General features: G+C 43.0%; 1 gene segment (V, D, J or C); it reads left to right on the forward strand.

Annotated features, from left to right (window-relative positions):
• The window catches only part of LOC132808806 (Ig heavy chain C region-like), a 76,044-nt gene that overhangs the window by 27,472 nt on the left and 20,789 nt on the right, over nt 1–27,783 (forward strand). The window contains 1 exon segment of the C gene segment in view: nt 21,195–21,353. Coding sequence covers nt 21,195–21,353 — 159 coding nt within the window.

Here is a 27,783-nt window from a genome sequence, read left to right on the forward strand (position 1 = left end):
TACAGCACAGAACAGGCCCTTTGGCCCACAACAGTGTGCCGAGGTCTAATCCTAATGTAAAATATAATAACAACCCACACACCTCTCAACTCACTGCTAAACATTTGCATGTCCAGCAGTCACTTAAATGTCCCTAATGACTCTGCTTCCACCACCACTGCTGGGAAAGCATTCCATGCATTCACAACACTCTGCATAAAGAACCTACCTCTAACATCTCCTCTATACCTTTCTCCTAATATCTTAAAACTATGACCCCCTCGTACCAGTCAATCCTGCCCTGGGGAAAATTCTCTAGCTTTTGATTTTATCTATTCCTCTCATTATTTTGTACACCTCGATCAGGTCTCCTCTCTTCCTCCTTCTCTCCAGAGAGAAAAGTCTGAGCTTATTCAACCTTTCTTCATAAGGCAAGCCCTCCAGTCCAGGCAGCATCCTGGTAAACCTTCTTTGCACCCTCTCCAAAGCCTCTATCTATTTCTTATAGCAGGGCGACCAGAACTGGACACAATATTCCAGGTGTGGTCTCACCAGGGACTTGTAGAGCTGTAGCAAAACCTCGCTGCTCTCAAACTTGATTCACCTGTAAATGAAAGCCTAAACACCATCTGCTTTCTTAACAACCCTATCCACTTGGGTGGCAACTTTGAGGGATCTATGTACTTGCACACCCAGATCCCTCTGTTCCTCTACACTGCCAAGAATCCTGCCTTTAACCCTATATTCAGCATTCGAGTTTGACCTTCCAAACTGGAAAAGGATGCACCGAATGCCAAGCAGGAGAAGGTTGTTGGCATGTATCAGAAGAGTTAGGACCAATGACATGAAACTGGCTTTTAAGCAAGCTTTCAAAGTGAGAATGAGTACCGGAGGGCATGTAAGGAAGTTTATCAGTAAAGTACAGCGAATTCAGGGGACTTGACCAGACTCATGGACAAAAGCAATCAGAGAACCAAAGAACAGAGTGTGTATATAAGGTGTACAAGAGACAGCCAGGATCAAGGCCTTGAAGAATTTAGAGATAGACGTAAGTTTAATCTCAATACATTACATGATAATGAGCCAGTTAAGATCTCAGTCCTTTCTCTATAAGCACAAGTTTAAGTTTACCAGTCTTGTCCAGGCCAGCATTAAATGGGATTTTTATTTGCACTGTGCACATCTCCTGATTTCACACGATATCTCAGTTTTGAAAATGCAATAGAATGCATTATCCACCGTTTCAGCAATTCATTAAATAGAAGTTGACAGAAATAAACAACTTTCCAAAGCTGTCTTTCAACAGCCAGACTGATACAATATTCAAAAAGGATCTGCATGTACAAAGTGGGCTTGTCAGGGGGTTAAATCATTTCAAATTCGAAAACTAGATTCCATTTTAATGACATCAGCTGGATGTTGGATACTCCATTAACAAAAGGTTCCCATATTCAAACGGTTGTTTGCAAATATAGAAATTGGATATTGCTATAAAATAGGACATGCTCTTTTTTCTGTCTTGCATACATCAGGATAGCTGCAAGGATTTTGATATGAAGGGAAACAACATTTTACACTGAACAAGAAAAGAGTTCTGATGCTTTGGAAAATGCACAATGATTGACCGAGATGTCCCCAATGGAAATGGACTGGTCAGATGGTGACAGACAGTTAACAGCTAAACATTGTTAAGTTTTCAATTGGTAGGTTGCCTTTGTGGTCAAGGTATTGCCCTGCCAAATGAGTCCGAGAATGGCCATCACCAATTTAGTCGAATCACAACAAGCATTGGCTGTTAACTGCCAATCATCACCTGGTCCATTCTCCATGCCTTTACCAATCAGCACTCATTACCCAGACAGATTAAATGCTTTCTCCCTTCCCATTGGTATTCTTGAGAGTGTCCTGATAAGTACAATACTAAAGACCGAAATAAAAAAAACCTTTATTTCCATCAATACTCAAATGTCCATGCTGTCCCAGCTGGCAGAGGTGAAACTTCACTATAATGTATCAGGCCGACAATGAACTGGTAAAGTTCTGCACTGGTCTCAGAGGGAAACCAGCAACAATGTCCTTGTGGAGACATTACTTTACCTTTGATCCTATACAGCAACAATTTCAAAGTCATTGAGGAACAGAAATAAATAGAAACAAACCACATGCACATGCACACAGCACACTATTATGTAAAGTAATAGAGAGAAATGCTGCACCAGCAGGAAAACTAATTGTTATTCTGAATAGTGAAGATGGCACCAAAAGCACCCTTGTGATAATGACATTGGTTAGCAGCAGTTGAAGAGTTGCTCATTCTGTTCTGGGCCCCGCTCAGTTCCTACACCAGTATGTGACCATAGATTCAGATTGTTTTTAAAGGCAGCTATCAATATGCAGTTGCACAGTGGCAGGAGTACGGCTATCCTATGGACAGCACTGAAGAGATCTCACACACATTGGCTCTTTAATAACGAAATGGAGCAAACCTCAGAGATAGGGAAATGTAAATAAATGAACCATTAACAAGATTTCATCCAATTCGATAGTAACTGATACCTGATTATCAAATTCAGCTGCCACTTGAAAGGATGCAAGAAGCCCCAAAAGGAGATACTCCACATTTCACTTGAGTCTGTGTCACATTATCGCAAGAGAGCTTTGTAGTTGCCTTCTAGCAGACATTATTTTTATCCATAAACCACATCGGCTTGACAGAGAAGCATTGGTTGCGATCACAGATCAGAACCGAATAGTGCAGAACCACACCATAACTCATCTCGAGAAGCTGTGTCAATGGGTGCTTGGGTTTGCAGTGCCTCTGTGTTCTGAGCTTCGGCCCCAATCTCTCTCTGTTCCCTAGTTTTTCTGATAAGTTGCGGTTCCAGTCAGTTTGTATTTCATCATTGTCCCAGATTATAGAGGTTTCAGTATCAGTGAGTTCACCAATATAGCGCGTTGGGTAAATCAGCAGTGGCCCTACTGAAAAGGCTTTTAAATCCTGAGGCTCATAGAACAGCATATAGTTATCCCTATTAATTGACCTAATAACAATTAACAACATTATATTTGATCTGCTTTATTTCCCATTACTGACTGCAATGAAGTTACTTCATGGGATACAGAAACTCACCAATGTGAGTAAAATCCTCTTAAACTTTGGGCAAAATCCAGGCTATTGACTTAAGAGAATAAACTCCATACAATAATGCAACAAAGAAAAGCAAATTGAAGTCAAATGATGCACAGGTTTGATGAAGAGCAAAATCCCCTCTACCCCAGCAGGAAGGCAAGTAGAAAAGTTGTGCATTTATATAACATCTTAATGCAATCTCACAGTATCCTAAACATCTCTTTCCAGATCTCTGAAACAAGTGCAGAACCCCTGGGGCTACTGTCAACTACATGCTATCAAACCCAGGGAATCAGAGATGGAAATGTCAGCATGTGCACATGTAACAGTTTAAAATGTGTGTTTAATACCTCCGCTCGAGTAACTCGCAAAATTGTTTTGCGGTATGAACAATAAATGGGAACAGGTCACTTGGCCCTTCGAGCCTGCTCCCCTATTCAATAAGATCCTGACTAACCAGATTTTAACAAGCTTATAAAACTTTCAGCTGACAACATCTCACTTTAGCTTCTCTTATTCTATCATTTTAGTATATTCCACTACATATCTATTCTAATCTGGAGAATAATTCTCCTGCTGTTAAGCACTGATCCACACTGTACTGCTCTCCTCATGCACTGTTCTTTTCCTCAGCCTATTCTTTAGACAAGATAAAATAGATTGGAACAGACTCCACTGTTTGCTGGTACTTGACACAATGAGAACTATTGAAATATTTCAATACACTCCTTTGGTGGAAAATATAATTTGCTTTGATACTTTAAAACTGGTTCAATTTATTTTATATTTGCATTGAATGGTATATTAGTTTGACCCAGATGTTAGTACAAAGTTAAATATTACAGCACTGAGCTTTGTCTCATTCTCATTTGATGGAAGTTGGGAAGGAGTGTTTTCTTACAGCAGAGAGTGAAACATGAACAACCAAGTTGAGTAACAATACATGCAGGTTCTGACAAAGTCAATTTTCAATCAGAGATGTTCTTTACAACAACTGAAGTACTTTTGATCATGTAGTCACATGTCAGAAATGTGATATCTAATTTGTGTACCATGAGAAAAGCAGGAAGGAGATGATGACCAGATCATCTGCTCATCGGGATTGAGCGATAAGTACTGGCTGGGACACCAGGTATAATCTCCTCACTTTAATTCAAAATAATAAGGGTCCCTTTAGAGGGCAGAGTGGCTTTGGTTTAATGCCTCATATACATCTGATGCGTAGGATTATCTCAGGACTGCACTGTTGTGGCAGCATCAATTAGTCTGTTCTAAACCCGATGGTAGGTCTTGAACCCTCCAACTCAAAGATCAGCACACTACTCAGTGACACCTGAGCAACACCCAATACTCTGACAGGCGGCTTATTATTTACATCCCCAGAAATTAATGAAGCAATTAAGGGAAATTGCATTGATTCTGTATGAGATGCACAACAGGCCTCTTATGGTGGAATGATAGTCTCCCTACCCCTAGATCAGTCGGCTTAAGTTCCTAGATTAGACCTAGTAGGTTTAAATTCCTGTCCTGCCTATTCCAGAGGCATGTCATACATTGCTGAACATTTTAATGTGAAAAAGGAAAGCTTCTTCAACCAATGGGCTGTTGTCATTTGGAAAGTGCTAATTAGGAATCAGCAGTTTGAGTCACCTTTGCTGATTCTCTGTGTGTTATACGGGAGTCAGTAATTTCTATCAGTGTCCACCGTTACAGCTACAAAAAGTCCTCTAAAATCTCTCCTCAATGGGTCATTCTTCCCTTTTGAATATGGGCAGTGAGCACTCAGCCCTCTCTCTTCCTTAGCAACAAATGGCTACCTTGCTTCCAGCCTGCTGTCAGCAAGAGGTTAACTTGCACTGTCAAAGTGTGGCAATACTGAGAATAACCCTCCCCATATTGACCCAGGCTAAGATCACAAGATGCAGCACAAGTCAGTGTTTATATCCAGAATTAGATAACCAGGAAGGATGTTCTCCACGGCTGGGGAGTCCAGAACCAGGGTCACGGTCTACAGATACTGGCTCGGGCATTTTGGACTGAGATGAGGAAACCTTTCTTCACCCTGACAGTGGTGACTCTTTAGAATTCACAGGAATAGAAATTGATTGAGTCCAAAACATAATAGTTTTTTTTCTGGCTAAAGAGATCAAAGCTTATCAAAAGAATAATGGAACAGGGTACTGAGTTGGATAATCAGCCATTGTCATTTTGAACAGCAGCGCATGCTTAAGGGGCTGAATGGCTTACTGCTCCACTTATTTCTGTGACCATTCTGTGGCTTAAAGAGATGTGTTTTGTTCAAAAGCTATTTTGATAGGAAAACAAAAAAGAATGTGTGACTGGCTACAACACAGAGTGATGAAACAATTTCAGATGATTGTGAATTGGACATTCCTCAAATTAAATTGAACAATTAGGAAGTTCTGGAAAACTGGGATAAACTGCTGAGTTACCTTCCGGATGAAAATCGAAATGACCTGAAAGAGTTACTATAATCACATGGGGAGATATGTGGGAATAACCTGGGAATTACTAATCTCACTGCACATAATATTGATTGAGGAAATGCTGTTCCAATCAAGCAACATCCTATAGATTTAACCTTTGAAGGTTGGCACAGGTTCAGAAAGAGACTGAACACATGTTGAAGCATAACATGTTCATACATTGGATCAAACTTCCTTTTTGACTGTCACTTTCTTTACTCGTGAACTTAAATTGTCAACTTCCTCTGATTGCAGATTGAAGATATCATGAGGATTCTGAACATTATAAATAAGACAGTGGCATGCAAAATAAAGAAATTATGACAAATAGTTATAAACATGCTTTTCCCTCATGTCTGGTCTTTATGCAGCACGCTTCAGGAAGGGATTTGAGAACGTGCACAAAAGGTACACAAAAATGGTACCAGAGATGAGCAACTGGAGAACTATGTGGATAGTTTGAGAACAGAAGATGAAGAATTCATTTTAAAAGTGTTCAAAATCATGAGGGATTTGGATAGAGTAGCGTAAAAGAGTAGGAGAATGCATTTGGATTGGAGGGTTGGTGTGGATTTGTTGGGCCAAGTGGCCTGTTTCCATACCGTGCGGATTATATTTTAAAAAAGGCTTGAGAAGAAAAGGATCAGTGGATTTAACTTGATCAGCAAAAAAAAAGAAAACAACGGTTACAAGGAAAACTGTTTTTAAAAAGCATTGCTTGGAAACTGGAATGTTCTGCCTGATAGCTGCAAATGTGTTGCTGGTCAAAGCACAGCAGGCCAGGCAGCATCTCAGGAATAGAGAATTCGACGTTTCGAGCATAGGCCCTTGAAGGGCTTATGCTCGAAACGTCGAATTCTTTATTCCTGAGATGCTGCCTGGCCTGCTGTGCTTTGACCAGCAACACATTTGCAGCTGTGATCTCCAGCATCTGCAGACCTCACTTTTTACTGTTCTGCCTGATAGTTTAGTGGTGGAGGCAGCTTCAACTGAGGTCTTCAAAAGGAATCTACAATTTTCATAAGGAGAGGTTTTGCAGTATCACATAGTAAAAGGACTTGGGAGTGAACATAGGCAAGTTCCTCTTTGAGAGCTGATCAAATCATTGCCTCCGAGTTGTTACCATTGATCGTTGTATAACATTGCATAAACTACCAGCTCACCAGTTATTTCCTAATGGTTTGTCATATCCTGATATAATGACTAACTTAGTCATGCATGCAACTAAGCTTACTTTGTAATTACTTCACTTGATCCAGGAGAATCTGCATTCCCATTTTCCTCACTGTTTGCACTGACAATGTTTCCAGAACTGCAATTCATCAAAGAGCACAAATTAACTCATTTAACATCAGTAAACTTATTCAGAATTAAGTCCAAAGCAATTTAACAAAAAAGAAATCACAGACTTGAGATTCAATATTCCAAGCCTGGTCGACTAGTTTTCCTAAGTTAGTCAATGACTGCAATTTTAATAAATCGCATTATTTTGCCATAGTGATAATAAAAGAACAGAGATATCCATGCAAAGTCAGAATCAGGTGGAACAGACCTTTAGCTGATTATTGTTCTGTTCAGAAATAGAGATTATAGACAGGAAAGGTCCTTTCAGTGTAAGTCTAATGAGTTGCTGCAGTTCATTCCGTACAGTGTAAGTGCTAGGTAGCCCAACATCGTAGCTCAGTGATGGTGAAGGGAGTGGAAATTAGGTACGTTAGTTCTTTTGCCAGTCAATCAAACTGCTCTCTCTTTGATCATATTGAGCTTCTTGACTATTGTTGCAATTAAACAAATCACCAGGTGAGCAGTGAGGATTCCAATGCTCCCAATTTTAGCCTTGCAATGGTGAAGTTAATGAGGGGGTAATGACAAAGCAGTATACCTTGTATCCCAGTCTTGTAATCTTGCTAATGTAACTAGTTGTTGCTGTCTTCACCACCCATCCCCCTGGAGTGTGTTGACAATGCTGTCCTATGATCTAAAAAATGCTGCTGGGATTTTATTTGTTTTCAAGATGCCTCATGAACCATCTTGGTCGTGTTGGTATGGGATTCTTTTGACTTCCACAGGATGTCTACAGTACACCACAATGAGGGAATGCAGGGGTTGGGGTGTGGAAGAGACAGCACAGAGCGAAAGAAAGAGAAAACCATTTCTTCAGTATGTCAGAGTACGTCATCCTTGTTTAAAGCCATTTCTGGGCTATGCAAGACCTTTATACTGAAAGACAGGCAAAATTCAACGGACCATTGAAAAACTTTGGATGTTTTATGCTGATTTAAGATTGGTCTCTCAAAATAAGCCAAGCATTTCTGAACCAGTCAAGCAGTTGTTTTCTGTAATTGTTCTCATCTGTGTTTGTGTTCACCACGCTGCTGTGGGATGCCTTCGTGAGGCAATCCTGACATAATCTGACAACAACTGCCAGCACTTCCCTTTCTCATTATTGGATCCCTAATATAGCAGATTTAATCTGATATTAGACCAAACTTACTTGCCAATGTGTTCCCTTTAGTTTCTGACAAACTTAGATTTCCACTTAATTCACAGTGTGAGGTGTCAACATTTTCACAGCCGCAACTGGTTATAAAATATCAGTTAAATCATTTTAAATATGTGCATGATCACAAAGTTAATATTTGGCACTTCTTATCAACATCGAGAGTTTTGGCTGTGAGGGCAGGAGCTGGTGGGTGGGGAGTAAATAGGTCAAATAAAGACTTGTCTGCACTGGGACAGAGGGGAAATATCCCAAATGCAAGGATTCAAGTTTAACTTCCTTATCTCGGAACAAGAAACTCAAGGTCTTTATACACGATTGCTAATTTAACCCTTACAAGCACAATTTGTAACTCAATGTTTGATTCAGAATCCGAACATAGTAATTTCTCATTATTCAAATTTACTGAAGGTTCATGTCATATTAGTCAGTATTGGCTGTTTTGTTGAAAAGAGAATTTTATTCCTTTTCCTTTCCTGCTCCTTCATCCATTCGCAGTTTACTGAAAGATCTGACCATAATAAACCCAGGAATAATTACAGGTCTCTGACCCAGAGCAGTGTAATCACCTCAGTATTTAGACTTCTGTTAATTGATGACATCAGTGAAACGGTGTGGATGTGATGCTGCCTGTATTGAATTTGCCATGAAAACACTTTATAAGCTTGATTCAAACAAATACCTATTACTAGGGAATGTGCCTGACTCCGTGGATACACATGACCTCTGGCCAACTTAAATTATAAAAAGTGCAAAGCATTCAATAGCGACATTGTATGGGAGATAGACCAAGGCAAGGAGACCAGGAGCCGATCCTAATCCATAGCCATATTTCTTCAAATATGTAGGCATATTTCATCAAATGTCACCAGACTCTGGAGACCCATGGCAATGATTTTGGAGGGAGTGAAGAATGGGGGGTGGGCAGGAAGAGGCTTGAATGTTCCCAACCCTTGTGCTTGAGCTTGTGATAAGAATAAGCAAAAAATAGTATAAAGAGAATATGTGAAACTTGTTCAGGGCCCTTATATAAGACATTTTTGCCAAATCTATTAGCCCCCTGTAGAGGTTACAATAAAGCTTTGTCTATGCTCTTGCTAGCATTTGAGTCGAGTCAATTTAACTTCCATGACACCAGCTACTTGACACCTGCTGAGATATAACATAGGCCAGTGTCCAATAGGAATAATCTACTTCCAATAGGTTCCTAATGCCAGGCACGGACTTCTGTAGATGTTCTACTTGCATCCACTTTCGACTAATGTGCCTGAGGTCACAGCAATGGAAAATGTGAGTGATGTTGTGGGAAAGGAGAACGTGATATAGGTTAATTATAGCTCAAGGTCCTAAACCATAAGAAATAGGAATAGGAACAGACCATTTGGCTCATTAAGCCTGCTCCATCGTTCGTTAGGATCATTGCTGATACGACATTCCACACTATTTACTTTTCTGTATTTTCCTATTACCTCAATTCTCCTACTGCTCAAGAATTTATCTCAGCCTTAAATATAGACAGGGATGTTACTCCCACAGCTCTATGTAATGAGGAGTTCCAAAGACTCTCAAACCTAGGAACAAATTCCTCTTCATCTCAGTCTTAAATTGTCAACCCTTCATTATGAGACCATTCCCTCTGGTCCTCGACTCTCCCGTGAGGGATAATATCCTCTCAGCATTTACCCTGTCAAGTCCCTTAAGAACCCTATATGTTGCAATGAGATCATATCGCATTCTTCTAAATTCTCAGCCTGTTTAGCCTTTACCTCTTGATCAGGGATCACCCACATCAATGTTCTGGAACTGCCTCCAATGAAATAATAGCTTTCCTTAAATATTGGGTCCAAAACTACTCACATGCAACTGTGAAGATGCTAAAAGAGGGAGAGATGTGCACTTAGTCAAGGATGGTGGCAGAAAGGACATTTGAGGACTCAACTACTGAGGTAGCACGAGCTGAGGTAAGCAACAGTAAAGGAGAAAGCACTCTGCTGGGAGTTTTCTCTCGGCCTCCGAATAGTTCCAGTGATGTAGAGGAAAGGATCCCAACGATAATTCTGGATAGCAGCAAGAGTAACAAGATTATTGTTACGGGGGATTTTAACTTTAAAAATATTGACTGGAAATACAATAGCTCGAGTACTTTAGATGGGTCAGTTTTTGTCCAATGTATACAGGATGGTTTCCTGACACAGTATGTAGACAAGCCAACAAGGGGCGAGACCACATTGGATTTTGTACTGGGTAAGGAACCCAGCCAGGTATTAGATTTGGAGGTAGGTGAGCACTTTGGTGACAGTGACCACAATTCGAGTTATGTTTACTTTAGTGATGGAAAGGGATAGGTATATGCGGCAGTGTAAGAGTTATTGCTGGAGGACAGGCAATTATGATGCGACTAGGCAAGATTTAGGATGCATAGGATAGGGAAGGAAACTGCAGGGGTTGGGCACAGTTGAAATGTGAAGCTTTTTCAAGGAACAGCTACTGTGTGTCCTTGATCAGCATGTGCCTGTCAGGCAGGGAGGAAATTGTCGAGCGATAGAGCTATAGTTTTCTAAAAAGTTTGAATCTCGTGTCAAGAAGAAGAAAAAGGCTTCTATTAGGATGAGACACTTTAGGGCACTTTAGATTTACAAGTCAGCCAGAAAAGACCTAAAGAGAAGGCTAAGAACCACCAGTGTCCTCTAAAGCGTTCTATGGGTGTATCAGGAATAAAAGAATGACTGGAGAAAGATTAAGGCCAATCAAGAACCGGAGTTGGAAGTTGTGGGTGGAGTTTGAAGAGGTAGGGGAATTGCTAAATGAATATCTTTCATCAGTATTCACACTGGAAAAAGACAATATTGTCGAGGAGAATACTGAGAAACAGGCTACTAGATGGAATTCAGTTCACAAAGAGGAGGTGTGAGCAATTTTGGAAAGTGTGAAAATAGATGAGTCACCTCGGTCGGATGGGATTTATTCCAGGATTCTCTGGGAAGGCAGAGTGGAGATTGCAGAGCCTTTGGTTTTGATCTTTGTGTTGTCATTGTCTACAGGAATAGTGCCAGAAGACTGGAGGACAACTCCCTCTTGTTCAAGAAGGGGAATAGAGTCAACCCCAGTAATTATAGATCAGTGAGCCTTACTTCAGTTGTGGGTAAAGTGTCCGAAAAAGTCATAAGAGAAAGGATTTATAATTACCTAGAGAGGAATAAGTTGATTAGGGGTAGACAACACGGTTTTGTGATGGGGAGATTGTGCCTCACAAATCTTCTTGAGTGCTTTAAGATGGTGACCAAACAGGTGGATCAGGGTAAGGTGGTTGATGTGGTTTTCAGTAAGGCGTTTGATACAGATCCTCATGGTATGCTATTGCAGAAAATAGCGAGGCACGGAATCGAGGGAAATTTAATGGTTTGTATCAGAAGTTGGCTAGCTGAAAGACTGAAAATTGACTAGCTGAAAAGTGTTGGTTGATGGGAAAGGTTCATCCTGGAGTTCAATTACCAGTGGTGTAACGCAAGGATCTGTTTTGCCGCCACTGCTGTTTGTCACTTTTATAAATGACCTAGATGAAGGTGTAGAAGGATAGGTTAGTAAATTTATGGATGACACTAAGGTCAATGGGGTTGTGGACAGTGCCAAAGGATGTTGCAGGTTACAGAGGGACATACGTAAGCTGCAGAGCTGGGCTGAGGTGGCATATTGAGCTTAATGCAAAAACGTGAGGTGATTCACTTTGGAAGGAACAACAGGAAAACAGAGTACTGGGCTAATGGTAAGATTCTTGGTAGTGTAGCTGAGCAGATAGATCTCGGTGTCCATGTACATGGATCCCTGAAAGTTGGCACCCAGGTTGATAGGGTTGTTAAGTTGGCACTCAGTGTGTTAGCTTTAATTGGTAGAGGGATGGAGTTTCAGAGTCATGAGGTTGTGCTGCAGTGGTACAAAACTCTAGTGCGGCTGCACTTCGAGTATTACTTACAGTTCTGGTCACCGCATTATAGGAAGGACGTGGAAATTTTGGAAAGGATGCAGAGAAACTTTGCTAGGATGTTGCTTGTTATGGAGGGAAGGTCTTAAGAGGAAAGGCTGAAGTACTTGAGCTGTTTTCATTAGAGAGAAGGTTGAGAGGTGACTTAATTGAGACATACAAGATAATCAGAGGGTTAGATAGAGTGTACAGTGAGAGTTTTTCTTCTCAGATCGTGATGGCTGGCACAAGGGGAAATAGCTTTAAATTGGGGGTGATAGATATAGGACAGATGTCTGAGATAGTTTCTTTACTCAGAGAGGAGTAGGGGCGTAGAACACACTGCTTACAATAGGAGTAGACTTGCCAACCTTTAGGGCGTTAGAATGGTCATTGGATAACCATCTGGATGAAAATGGAATAGTGCAGGATAGATGGACTTCAGATTAGTTCCACAGGTCAGTGCAACATCAAGGGCCGAAGGGCCTGTACTGCACCATAATGTTCTATGTTCAATCTAAAGGTGTGGAGACATCACTTATTTGCATTCTGAGAGTGGACTTCACAATCAGCATGGATGTGGAGAGCATCGTGGAAGACCACCCCAGGTGACCAGCAGGAGGAAGTGCATCGAACTGGAGGAGCTGAGACATTTCTCATTTGCATTCTGGAAGTGGACTGTACGGTGTCACATCAAATAAACAAACAAAACATTGGACTTGGATTCTGCCAAAAAACGGAAGCAAAATCCACTCTTGTGTGCAAATACTAATAGGTAGATATATTTGAGAAACTGCCTCATTTATGTAACTATTAGTATTGCATATATAAGAGAAGTCTTTGGGTATTTGGACAGGTCAAAGTCCAATGTTTTGTTTGCTTATTTGATATGCAACTGTATAGAACTGAACCGCACTTGTGCCAATGTATTTATAAAGACATTATGAGATTTCTTATGAATAAATTTATTTTTGAAATTAAAAAAACTATTTTGGGAGTGGACTTTGCAGAGCATCGTGGACCAACCTGGTGTTAAGGAATGGTCAGCCCCCTTCCTCCTCTAACTAAAAGACAAAAGAGCAAGGTTCAGAAGAGAGGAGACAGAGAGAGAGAACATCAGGAGAGTATTGATGGGACCGCATCAAGCCATCAACAATTGCAGACTGTTGGTACAATAGCTTGTGTATTGGGAGCTGTGCCAGTGAAGTGGACACCCGTTCAGAACAAAGCATAACCACTGAAATCACTGCAAACTGCAGACACCTGGGTTTAGGAGACTTTGCAGAGACAGAGATTGATGCTTGGGTGAACTCTGACAATGAAATTGAAACAGAGACATTCTCCGATGATCAAATAGTCAACGTAGTCACAGAGGAACAGCAGGACTGTATGAATGGTGTGGATAGTAAGGAAATTCTGATACCGGCACCACCTCCAGTTAATGAAGCTATTGACAGTTTGCGACTTTTCATGGAGTGGTATGAAACACAAGATGAAGTTGATGCTGTTAAATTGATGCATCTTCGTCACATGTTATTGTTTGGAAACAAAAAAGAGACAGCACTTCCTCAAACAACAGCCGCTGGATAATTTCTTCGGAAATAATAAATAACCTCCACCTCAATGATTTTTTTTAATTGTACAAGTACATAAAAAGTGATCTGAGTTGTAAAATGTCATGAATTTTTAAGCAATATGCAGTGTTTGTGAAGATTTTAGTGATCAAATGAAATAAACACACTGTTAGCATGCTTTTTAATGCAATTATGGGCGATGCAGCTTCAATTGTTTAACGTCAAATCAATTTACCGAATGATCAATTACCTGAATGAAAACCTGCTCGCCCAAGGACTTTGGATAATCGAGGTTCCACTGTAGAGGGATATGGATCCTGTGGGGGAATGCAATTGGGGGAAGGGAAATTACGATGCTGTAAGACAGGATTTGAGGAACATAAGTTGGGAGCATAGGCTGTCAGGGAAGGATGTGGTGGAAATGTGGAACTTTTTCAAGGAGCAGATACGACGTGTCCTTGATATGTATGTACCTATCAGGCAGGAAAGAAATGGTCGTGTGAGGGAGCCTTGGTTGACGAGGGAGGTTGAATGTCTAGTAAAGAGGAAGAAGGAGGCTTACATAAGGTTGAGGAAACAGGGTTCAGACAGAGCAGTGGATGGATACAGGATAGCCAGAAGGGACCTGAAGAAAGGGATTAGGAGAGCTAAGAGAGGGCATGAAAAATCCTTGGCGGATAGGATCAAGGATAACCCCAAGGCATTTTATGCGTATGTGAGAAACATGAGAATGACGAGAATGAGGGTAGGTCCGATCAAGGACAGTAGTGGGAGATTGTGTATTGAGTCGGAAGAGATAGGAGAGGTCTTGAATGAGTACTTTTCTTCAGTATTTATGAACGAAAGCGACCGTATTGTTGAAGAGGAGAGTGTGAAACGGACTGGTAAGCTAGAAGAGATACTTGTTAGGAAGGAAGATGTGTTGGACATTTTGAACAACTTGAGGATAGACAAGTCACCCGGGCCTGACGGGATATATCCTAGGATTATGTGGGAAGCAAGAGAGGAAATTGCAGTACCGTTGGCAATGATCTTCATTGTCAGCGGGGGTGGTACCAGGGGACTGGAGAGTAGCGAGTGTTGTGCCCCTGTTCAAAAAAGTATCTGGAAAGACACTGCTTGATTAGGGACAACCAGCACGGATTTGTGAAGGGTAGGTCTTGCCTTACAAGTCTTATTGAATTCCTTGAGGAGGTGACCAAGCATGTGGATGAGGGTAGAGCAGTGGATGTAGTGTACATGGATTTTAGTAAGGCATTTGATAAGGTTCCCCATGGTAGGCTTATGCGGAAAGTCAGGAGGCATGGGATAGAGGGAAATTTGGCCAATTGGATAGAAAACTGGCTAACCTGGTCGAAGTCAGAGAATGGTGGTAGATGGTAAATATTCAGCCTGGAGCCCAGTTACAAGTGGAGTTCCGCAGGGATCAGTTCTGGGTCCTCTGCTGTTTGTAATTTTTATTAATGACTTGGATGAGGGAGTCAAAGGGTGGGTCAGTAAATTTGCAGATGATCCGAACATTGGTGGAGTTGTGGACAGTGAGGAGGGCTGTTGTCGGCTGCAAAGGGACTTAGATATGATGCAGAGCTGGGCTGAGGAGTGGCAGATGGAGTTCAACCCTGCCAAGTGTGAGGTTGTCCATTTTGGAAGAACAAATAAGAATGCGGAATACAGGGTTAACGGTAGGGTTCTTAGTCAGGTGGAGGAACAGAGGGATCTTGGGGTCTATGTACATAGATCTTTGAAAGTTGCCACTCAGGTGGATAGAGCTTGTAAGAAGGCCTATGGTGTATTAGCGTTCATTAGCAGAGGGATTGAATTCAAGAGTCGTGAAGTGATGTTGCAGCTGTACAGGACTTTGGTTAGGCCACATTTGGAGTACTGTGTGCAGTTCTGGTCGCCTCACTTTAGGAAAGATGTGGAAGCTTTGGAGAGGGTGCAGAGAAGATTTACCAGGATGTTGCCTGGAATGGAGAATAGGTCGTACGAGGATAGGTTGAGAGTTCTCGGCCTTTTCTCGTTGGAACGGCGAAGGATGAGGGGTGACTTGATAGAGGTTTATAAGATGATCAGAGGAATAGACAGAGTAGACAGTCAGAAACTTTTTCCCCAGGTACAACAGAGTGTTACAAGGGGACATAAATTTAAGGTGAAGGGTGGAAGGTATAGGGGAGATGTCAGGGGTGGGTTCTTTACCCAGAGAGTGGTGGGGGCATGGAATGCGCTGCCCGTGGGAGTGGTAGAGTCAGAATCATTGGCGACCTTTAAGCGGCAATTGGATAGGTACATGCATGGGTGCTTAATCTAGGATAGATGTTCGGCACAACATCATGGGCCGAAAGGCCTGTTCTGTGCTGTATTTTCTATGTTCTATGTTCTGTGAGGACGGTTTTAGTATAGAAGGGCGAAATGAGTTGGCGCAGACTTGGAGAGCTGAAGGGCCTTGTGGCCAGGCAGGCCACTCAAAATGGTGGACTTATGAGAAATGGACAATAAGTGAGGCATGCTGGGAAATTGAGACAAGCTTTAACCAAAAGTGCAGAATCCAGGCAGACTGCAGCTACAGACAGACAGTATACAATTGACTCAGCAGCTGTAGACAATACAATATACACTTGAATTTCAATTGAGTTGAATTTACCTGAATACCATCCCCAGGACAACTGGAAAAATTAAGCTGTTTACCATACGCAGGGGTGCCTTAGCCCTTACTTAGAGATGGCTTCCTGATCAATGTATTGGTGGATGCTGAAGTCTTTATACCCTTTTGGGAGAATCCTCAAAGTGTAAGGATCATTGCAAGACCATCCTCAGGAGCGGTAACCTGAGACCAACCACGTGAAGACACGCCTGAAACCAGCAGGAGAAGATGACTAGATGATCATCATCATGTAGATTATAGAACATAGAGAACATAGAACAATACAGCGCAGAAGAGGCTTTTCGCCCCTCGATGTTGCACCGACCTGTGAACTATTCTCAGCTCGTTCCATTATCCCAAAATCATCCATGTGCTTATCGAAGGATTGTTTAAATCCCTAATGTGGCTGAGTTGACTACATTAGCAGGTAGGACATTCTACACCCTTACCACGCTCTGCGTAAAGAACCTGCCTCTGACATTTGTTTTAAATCTATCACCCTCAATTTGTAGTTATGCCCCCTTGTACACGCTGACGTCAGCATCCTAAGGTTAATTAGAGTTAAGCTAAAGCACAAGACAGTTCATTAGATTTATAGTGTAAATTGTTAGTTTGCATTTTGTTAATATCGTATTAATTGTGATAAGCCATAGCCTATCTACACCTAAGTGCCAAAGCTGCCTTTGGTCAACATCCCTTCATAACAAAATGTTACCTATCACAGAATGAAAATCAACTGATCTAACATTCACTGCCATTTGTGAAAAAAGTTCTAAATATCTCCCACCTTGTATGTAGAAGTGCTTTTGAACATCTCTCCTGAGTGGTCAGGCCCTAATTCTCAGACTATGTACCCTAATTCTAGAATCCCCAATCAGTAGAAATAGTTTATCTTAATTTACTCTGTTGTTTCCTGGTAATATCATAATGACCTTAATCAGATCATCCTTTAACCTTCTAAATTCTCAAGAAAGTTTCAAGTAATAATCCGCTCAATGAAGCCCAGTTTGGATTTCACTAGGGCCACATAGGTCCCTGACCTCATTACAACCTTGGTTCAAACATGGAGGTGAAGCCAAAGTGATAGCCCTTGACATCAAGACCATGTTCAATTGTGTGTGGCATCAAGGAGCTGTAGGAAAACTGGAATACGAGGGGTGGGTGGCAAATTCTTTGCTGGGTAAAGTCATACCAGGCACCCAAGATACAATGTAACAACATGAACTGCACAAATTCACCAAAGATCCTTAGTCTGCACTTATAATCGAGGGAACATCATTAATGGTGCAGCTGAAGATGGTTGGGCTTCAGACACTACACTGAGGAACTCCTGAAGACACGTCCTGGAGCTGAGGTGACTGGCCTCCAACAATCACAATCAAATACATATGTGCCTAACATGATTCATCATGTAAAACCACTTTCTTCGAGAATGACAAGGGCAGCAGATTCATGGGAACACCAACACCAGCAAGTTCCCCTCCAAACGACTCGCCATCCAGGATTGGAAAAATATTACTATTTGTTCAGTCACTGGATCAAAACCCTGGAATTTCTTCCCTAAGTGCATTGTGGATTCACCAACAGCTTATGGACCTTTTATTCATTTGTAGTATGTGGGCATCACTGGCTGGCCAGCATTTTATGCCTGTCCCTAGTTGTCGTTGAGGAGGTGGTGGTGAGTTGCCTTCTTGAACCACTGCAGTTCACCTGTTGTAGGTTGACCTACACTGACATGAGGAAGGGAATTCCATGATTTTAACCCAATGACAAGGAAGAAAAGGCAATGTATTTCCAAGTCAGACTATTAAGTGGACGTTAAGAAGGGAACTTGAAGGTGATGGTGCTGCTCTTCTCCTTTGAGATAGAAGTGGTCATGATTTTGGAAGGTGATGTCTGAGGATCTCTGGTGAATTTCTGCAGTGCATCTTGTTGACAGTAGATACTACTGCTATTGAGCATAAGTGGCAGAGGGAGTGGATGTAAAGCCAATGAAGCAGGCTGTTCGTCCTGGATGGTGTCAAGCTTTTTCAGCATTGTGGGAGCTGCACTCATCCAGGCAAGTTGCCCTCCAACCGACTCTGGACTTGTGCCATATTGATAATGATCAGGCTTTGGGAGTCACAACCTGAGTTACTTCCCACACGATTCCTAATCTCTGATCTGCTCCGATAGCCACTGTGTTTGTGTGACAAGTCCAGTTGAGTTCCTGGTCAATGGTAACGCCTAGGATGTTGATAGTTGGGGATTTGGTGATGATAATACAATTGAATACCAGGGGATGATGGTCAGATTGTCTTTATTGGTAATGGTTATAGCCCTGCATTTGTTTAGTGTAAATATTACTTATCACTTGTCAGCCTGATTCTGGAAATTGTCCAGATCTTGTTGCATTTGAACATGGACTATTCAGTATCTGAGGAGTCGCCAATTCCAAACACTCTACAATCATCAGTGAACATCCCCACTTCTGACCTTATGATGGATGAACCAGCAACATCAACTGCAGCAATTCAAGAAGGCATACTACCACCGTCTTCACAAAGGCATCTCGGGTGGGATAATAAGCGCTCACCAGTCGACAAAGCTTACATCCCATGAGTGAATAAACTACAAGTCTCATTCTTGTAAACATATTTTGTACTCACTACAAGCCAATGTATCCTTCCTAAGACCTGATGCCCAAATCTGTTCTCAGTACTCCAGGTAAGGTTCGAACAGTTTTGAATACTCACAGCGTAACTTCTGCATCCTTGTACTGTCTTCCTCTCGTTATAAAAGCTGGCATTTGTTTGATTATAATTTTTTTCTGCATCTATTCATGGCATTTTAAAGATCTATTCACCTAAAACCAAAGTCTCTTTGGACTTCCACTATACTTAACTTCATACCATCTTGGAAAACATCATGATCTATCCTCCGTCAGTCCAAAATTGATACCTCACACTCAAACTGAACTCTCTCTATCACAGTTTTGCCTATCCACCTAGTCTATGAATATCCCCTTGTAATTTTATGCCATCATGTACACCAGTGTTTCTCAACGGGGGCGGAAGTGCCTCCTGAGGGGCGTTTCCCTTCCTTCGGTCGGCGTTGAAGTCAAAGAGGACGGCAAGGGGTCACTGAACGACTTTGTAGAGAGCTTACCAATCACTTGGAAGACTGCCATGTCCTTGAAGGACATTGCTGTGTGCAGATGGACAGTCGCATAACACGAGTCTGTTATTTTCCCTGCACCCATGGAGGAGTGCGCTCTGACTGGTTCCTGAGCTATTATTGATAGTCTTTTCCGTGAATAGCAAACCATTTGAACTCGTTCGCAGTTGGCACTGATTCTACTGCTGAGATCAATATCACCTAACTCGTGTCGCTTCTAAGATGGCATTCTGCTCGGGTGGCAGAATGAATGCACATTACAGCTAATTAGCCAATCAAATTTTGCCACTTGTCTGAGCGTCTTAAAATAATTGTGATAAGGTAATATCCATGATTCCATTAGGGTATTCGAGCGACAGTGTAAAAATGGCCTCATTGAGTAAGAAAAAGTGGAGTATAGCATGCAGTATAGTATGGACTATTTGTGATATGGCTTTATTCAATCTCTATCTAATAAGCAATTACCACTGTGCTTGCTCTGTCTGTGAACAAAGTTTTTCCAATGAGGCCATGAAGCCTTCCTGTCTTATTAAACATTTGGAAAAGAAATAGTGACAAAAAGGACGAAGATTTGGCATATTTTCAAGCATTAAGAATAAATTCAATCAACAACCAACGATTTCCATTGCTTTTTCAAAGATAGGAGCCACGAATGTGGATGGCCTTGTGGCATCATACAACATAGCAAAGCTAATTGCAAAATGTGGTAAACCTCATTCCGTGGGTGAATTGTTGGTGCTTCCAGCTATTGCCAAAATATTATCAACTGTGCTACATCAGGAACTATCAATGACTATCAAGCATATTCTTCTTGCACCTTCCGTGAGAAGGTGCATCGATGAAATGGCCTCAAATCTTGAGGATAAATTATGTTCCCTTTTGAAATCGAAAGAAACTGATTGATGAAAGTACTATATGTGAACTCAAGCTTTACTTTTGGGAGGCGTTGCATGATTTCAAGGATAAGAAGGGGGCTTTGAATAGGGAAAGGTTGAGAAACACTGATGTACATGTCTATCATGCCATCTAATATGCATTGAAGCTGTCACCTAGATAGGAGACAAAAATGTCTGCAAATCAACTTCCCAGCTCAGCGATCATACCCACAACCATGGCAACAGGCACCTGAGCTACAAATCTTTACACAAACCTTGAATACCTAACATTGTGTCATCAGCAAATTTGGATATATGGTCATTGTGTCATTGTCCGATTAATCAATAAATAATGTGAATAACTGAAGCCAAACACAGATCCCAACAGGACACCACTGGTCACATCCTGCCAAATCTGAGCTCCTATCCATTATCCATCCATGTCAGTAATTTGCCTTCAATTTCATAGGTTTCTGACTAAGACTATTATGTGGGATTCATCAAATGCCTCCTGGTAGTCCATGTGAGCACTGCCTCTGTTGACATTGCCATGTCCGACCTCAGTCATCTCGTCAAACAATTCAGAAGTTTGTCAGGCATGACCTACGTGTCATGACGCTCATTGATTAACTTAAAAATGTACAAGATATTCAGTGACCCCATCCCTGATGATAAACTCCAACACTTAGACTAACTGCTCAGTGTGTCCCTGGTTTTCCTCGGAGTGGTGTTATTTTCCGATCGAGAATACTCTGCAATGATTATAATGAGGGAATTTCCTTTAATACACTCGGATGGTAACGAGCAAATCCCGGGGATCTCCACTCTTTAAATCCATTACCTCCCTTATTACCAGAGTTCTCTTGATAACTGACCGACTTAATCCTAAACCCAGCGCCGCTCAACAACCGCTGCCACTGCCGGCTCTCGGCAAGGAACGGCAGGCGGGGGAAGGCATTTACTGCGCATGTTCCCTCCCAGCCCACCACCTACTGCGCATGCTCTGGCCAAGAGCGGGAAGGTTAAACGGTTCAACGGAAAGTTCTGGAACGTGGTGAGTGACGTCATCAGGGCTGGGTGTGGTCACGATCGAAACGTGTCTGCTCCAGTCAGTGAGATGTCAGGGTGAGCTCCTGAGGAGGGGGCAAGGGGGAGGCTGGTTTCCACTCCAACCAGCACAATATTGTGTAGTCGGTGGGGTGTGAGGGAGAGAAGGTCAGGGTCAGTGTGGGCTCTGAGGAAGATGTTGAGTTGGGTTCAGATCAGATGAGGGTTGTGGAGGAGTCTGGATGGGGTGGGGGGTGTGAGTTGGAATGGGGGATTGGGATGGGAATGTTGCTCTGGAGCCCAGAGATAAAGTGGATTTCGCGATTACCAAACAGTTGGATACGTTTTTCAACTCGGAACTTTTTGTTGTGTAATTATTAAGCTTGAGTAAGTTAGAATCCTCTGAAAGTTAAAGTTTCCAGTTGCACAGAGATTACCCTGACAGAATTTTCAATTTTTCAGGAAATTCCCTTGGCTTCAGCCACATCTCCAAAAATTCCATAGACCCCACAGTGCAATTACAATTTATACTGCTTCAGTGACTAGCAAGAGACTTATATAAAACAAACCTGTAGATGTTGGAATCTGAAGTAGACAAACAGGAGGCTGGAAGAACACAGCAAACCAGGCAGCATCGGGAGGTGGAGAAGTCAATGTTTCAGGTATAACCCTTCTTCAGGACCTGGGTGGGGGTAAGGGGTGCTACAGATAGAGAGGGAGGTAGTTGGGGTCCTAGCTCCCATCCTTGCGGTGTCTTCACCATTCCTCCAGACCTTCCCCTCACTAGGGACGAATGTGTCGTCCTCAGTAAAGGCCTCACCTTTATCCCTCTACGGTCCCAGTTTAATGAGTTTGACACAAGCTGCAATCTTGAATGTTTCTTCCTCTGCCTCTGTATTGACTTTTTTTTAACCGAGACACCTGCACATCCACGGGGGACCCCCTTGTCCCGCCTTCAACACACCACATCCATGGACACCCCATGCTGGCCTGTTACCTGTGCTTGACCTCTTCATTTCAAGCTGCTACCATGACATTGACTGCCTCAACTTGTCCAACCACCTCACTCACTCCAACCTCTTTCCCTCTCAACATGCAGTCCTCCACTCCCTCCACTCCAACCCCAACCTCACCATCAAACCTGCGGGTGGGGGGGGTGGTGGGGTTCGTGGTAGTCGTGTGGTGCACTGACCTCTACACTACTGAAGCCAGGCAACAACTTGCAGACTCCGCCTCCGACCGCCCCCTTGCTCACGACCTCACTTTCCATCACCAAGCCATTATCCCCCGGACCATCCACAATCTCATCATCTCTGGGGATCACCCATCCACAGACTCTAACCTCATTGTCCATGAACCCTGCACTGCCTGATTCCACCTCCTTCCTAAGACACTCAAACCTGACTGCACTGGTCGACCCATTGTCTCAACCTGCACTTGTCCCACTGAACTAATGGACCTCCAAATGGCCCTCACAATCAGAAATATATTTCCCGCCCCACCCCATCAGCTTTCCAAAAAGACCATTCCTTCCGTGACTCCCTCGTCAGGTCCACGTCCCCTACTAGCCTACACCCCACTCCTGGCACTGTTTCTTGCCACCACAGGAAGTGCAAAACCTATGGCCGCACCACTCCCCTCACCTCCATCCAAGGCCCCGAGGGATTCTTCCACATCTGTCAAAAATTTAGCTATACCTCTACCAGCAACATCTCCTGCATCCGTTGCACCCGGTGTGGTCTCCTCTACATCAGGGAGACAGGATGTTTTCTTGTGGATCGTTTCAGAGAACATCTCTGGGACACCTGCATGCACCAACCTCATCGTCCCGTGGCTGTACACTTCAACTCCCTCTCCCACTCCATCAAGGGCATGCAGGTCCTGGGCCTTCTCCACTGCCAAACCATGACCAGCCGAAACCTGGTGGAGAAACGCCTCATATTATGCCTTGGGACCCTGCAACCATATGGGATAAATGTGAAAGGGGATTTGGGGCATGGGTGGGCAGGTTATTTGAAATTGGAGAACTGTGTTGAGTTCTCTAGGCTGTAGGCTGCCCAGGTGGAAGATGCGGTGTACCTCCTGATTCACTGTGACAATGGAAGTCAAGAATTAACGTGTAAGGGAGGGAGTGGGAGGCGGAATTGAAATGGATGGTGAGTAGGGGCCAGGCTGACCCTTATTTTACTTTGTTTGGTCCCACCAATGTAGAGAGTACCACATCCTCTCCAAATGGCCAAGAGCAAACTGTACCCAGCCACTCCGAATATCTGGCAAGGCTGTCAAAACCTGTTAATTCTCCCCATCCTCCCAGTGTCGAAGAAACCTCTGAGGGGAAAGATGGACACAGCAGCTGTCACAACATTGCTGGCAGACGATGATGAATGTCTGGTCAGATGCTCCAGGGGCAAGAGGCAGTCACAGTCTGGTATGCTCCAGCACTATCCAAGCCAGAGTTTGAGGAACCCGACCTGTTGAGAAAATATCCCAGGAGATGCCACAGGAAGAAGAATGGGCATAAATCCTAGGACTTCGAGGTGGAGGAAAGTAATTATTGGAGCGAGGTCAGCCAGCTGAACATCATTGAACAGAATTTCCCAAGTTGGGGCTATGAATCTGGTCCAATCAGGGAGTCCTGACTGCTCATTCAAGCAGCTGACTCTGTGAAAACTAGGTCATTATCAACTACTGTCCACATATAGGTTTTGGTCTGCATACTGCTAAGCAATACCCAAGCCTTGGATGAAATTGACAAGACTGTCTGGAAAGAGTAGAATATCCTAGGGGAGCTCCCAGATGCCACAACCATGAATATTTTCAAAGAAATGGAACATGTCTGACTGTGGTAACTACTGGGGAATATCCCTTACGTCAATCATTGCCAAAATCCTTCTCAACTGTCTCCTCCCTGTGGTTCCTCTGTTCCCATGTCAGCATCTGAGCTTTGATCTTTCCTTGGGTTAGTGAATTGTTACGGAAAATGACCGAGCCTCCATTTTGGCAGCTTAGGTATGCTATTCAGAAAGGGATAGCCTTACAAATAGTGACGTTGCCAAGAAGTAGCCTTTTGGCAAGTGAAAACACAGATTTCATTTTTTAAAGTCTTGGCAAAGAATAATCCCCAGTGAGATGTGTCGCTGACATGTGCAGTGTTCCGATACTGTGCCAGTGTCTGGCTCACCGATGGCTCAACAGGGACGACTGTCCGATTAGTGTACGTTTCCCAGACTTCAGCTGATGCCAAATGAAGATGCATCGCATAGAGAAACAAAGTTTGGCAGGAATCTTTGTGTGAGAACGTTCAGTCAATACCTTTCTATGCATACGTTTGAAACAGTAATGGACCCAAACCCTTGTTAAGATGAGCTGAAGAGGACAGGGCCATCCCACTTCTAGGTTCTGGTCAAATTCAGCCGTGAGCTGTTATTAACTGCATACAACTACAAGTTGGAACACCAAGCAGGCGGTCAAGTGGTTAATGCCTGAAGCCAACTCCCAATGATGGATACACTGGAAAAGTCTGTTCTGGTTTTAAACTTTCTGCACACCCTTCCAGTCATCTCTGACAATCTCCGATTAGAACAAGGTCCCTTACTGCAGTGTTAGAAACGAAAAGATCATCATAAGCAGGATTGAATCGTTTGTGGATCTGGTGAGATCAGATGGCCACTGTAAACTGCATACTAATATGGGGAGCAAGGCTGAAAAATGTGTTGCTTGAAAAGCGCAGCAGGTCAGACAGCATCAAAGGAGCAGGAGAATCGATGTTTCGGGCATAAGCCCTTCTTCAGCTCCAGCAGGGTCGTCCTGTGATTTCCAAAATTAGGATGTTGATAAAAATTTATGTTTGGCCAGGATTGGAGGCTGTGATAGCCATGTTGGTGGGGCAGTCTCCTGAGTGCCAATAGGGACAAGAATTGACTGGCCAGATATAACCTGGATTCAGTTATATTTTGACTATGCCATCGCATCGCCTCGCCTCGCGTCTCTGCACATCGCGTCACGTCACGTCACGTATTGCATCGCCCCTCACCTCCCCTACCCTCGGCTGAGCCCCCCCAGGATCCCAATGCGGTTTTCGGCCAGAGAGTGATCCATTGAATATGATTTTCACTGCAGTATATGGCCTTCTGGGATCTTTAAAAAGGCCTTTAACATCATCAATCGGGAAGCATTTCTGGAGCGTTCTTCGTCGCTTTCGTTGCACCATGATGTTTGTCACCATCCTTCACCTGCTCCACAATGACGTATAATTCATCAAAATGACAAACAGCTTCAACACCTACCCATTCGCCCTCTGAACCGGTGTCGAGCAGGGTATGTCATCACCGCAACACTTCTGAATCTACCTCGCTGCACAACTTCACTTCCGACAAGCTGCCCATGTTTGATCCAAGGGGGCTTTAGTTGTGGTTCTGAACCATTGCTGTCCCAGATGCTCTTAGTGGGGATCAGTGTGAGTGATATCTTATTTTTAGTTGAAATGTGCAGGTGTACTTTCTCTGAATTTTAAACCGTTATTCTTCATTTCCCAGGAGTTTTCAATTTACGACAGAGCAGAGATTTATTTAATTGAAAAGAACGTTTAATTATTTAGTTTTTTATTTGGTTGAAAAGAACAAATGCTGGAGATCACAGCAGGTCAGAGAACATCCATGAGAGAGAGTAGCTAGTATTTCAAGACCAAATGACTCCTCATTAGAGCTGTTCATGTGTTGTTTAATTTGCTTGAGTATATTTTTATTTTGGCCCCCTGTAGCTCCTGCCCACGAGTGGTTGATGGGGCAGGGGAAGCCAATTTTTGCTTGTTAAACAAAAAAGGCACTATTGCTCTGTGGAAAGCCAGAAAGAAATAAACAAAGTGAAAGCAGTTTAATTTCTGTTTTGAATGAGTACACCATTTTCCCTGGTGATGGGTCTGTTCCAGGAATGTCTGATGCAGGCAGTATCAGGGGATCTTGGTTTTATTTTTCATTTGCATCTTTGGTTTTAAAAGAGTGGGGGGTTGTTTTGCAGACTGGAGGCCTGTGACAAATGCAGGGATTGGTGCTGGGTGTAATGTCATTTTTCATTTCAGTAATGGATTGGAATGTGAATATGAATGTGAATGTTCAACTGCATCAGGAAATTCAATGCCGGCCACAAGACCCCTCTTTGCGCGTGAGGCAGTTTACTACATTGGACAAAATGTGCTGTTTAAACCATTGGAATGGCATGCATGGGGAAGGGGCATGGTCGAAATCAAAGGAGAAAGTGAGGACTGCATTCAGAAATGATCAGCATTGCAAATGATCTCATCGCCCAGAAGTAATCTTTAGGGAAGTGAAAAAGCAGGTATTGTAGATGGTGTTGGCACACAATAGTCCCCAGTGAGCTGTAGTGCTGTCATGTGATGCCTCCCAATACAGTTTGAGGTGACTGCTGGCTCACTGATGTCTTGGCAGACATGGTATATGTTTCTCAAACTTTGACTAATGTCAAATGAAGACATGTCCAGATAGAGAAGGAAGGTTTGGTGGTAATCCTTTGTGTGAGAAAGTTCCACCAATACCTTTGAGTACATCAATTTGAAATATAAATGGACCACAAACTACTGCCAGGGAGACCTGATGATGTCAGGGCCGTCACACCTCAAGCTTCAGGTCAGATTCAGTGGGCTGTCATGCTGAGTGCATAAACCCTCAGAAACCTGAGTGAGCAATCATGTGTTAAATGCAGTTGTGTGAAGCCTACTCCCTCTGGTGGGTACACGATGGTGGGCGCCAGCAGTGAAAAGGTCTGTTCTGTTTTTAAACATTGCGGGCATGCTTCCCATCATCTCTGACCATCTCAGACTGTGGGTACAAAAAGATTCCTTCCTGGTGTTGGGATGTATATCTAATACGCCTCGGGAGGGTAGACCTGTAGTTGCTGCTTGGGAAATCGGGGGGCGCTGCGGAGCTGCTGTTTGGACTGTTTACCGAAACTGCCTGTGCAGCTGGACTACCAAGGTCAGACCAATACAATGGCAGCCTTTACTCGGAGACCTTGTTTACAAGACAGACCATCTCGTGGATACCTGCCAAGGCCGAGGCCTGTTCACAGGAGGCCTTTGTCTGTGAGAGATCATGTGTGTGAGTGATTACGTAGCGTTAGCTTAGCGAACAATATATCAAGCAGGGGCTTTTGGAAAGATTTCAGAAGGCGCTTTCTCCAGTGAGCAGTAAACATCTCACTGTATTTTTGTGTACGTCTCTCTCTCAGTAAAAGCTTATATTTTGAATCAGATCCAGTGTTTCTCTCCTTCAAACGATCACCGGGGACGGTAGCTCCGTCCTAACAGTTTTGGTGACCCCGAACGTGTGAAGGGAGTGGAGACACGCCTATTGGCAGGGATTGAGAGGTCGCTGAATGGCCGGCCACTTCTAATCAGGCTCGGAGGCGCCTTTTTCAAAAAA

Source organism: Hemiscyllium ocellatum (genome assembly GCF_020745735.1).
Source record: "Hemiscyllium ocellatum isolate sHemOce1 chromosome 40 unlocalized genomic scaffold, sHemOce1.pat.X.cur. SUPER_40_unloc_1, whole genome shotgun sequence".
In the NCBI taxonomy this organism is placed as follows: domain Eukaryota; kingdom Metazoa; phylum Chordata; class Chondrichthyes; order Orectolobiformes; family Hemiscylliidae; genus Hemiscyllium; species Hemiscyllium ocellatum.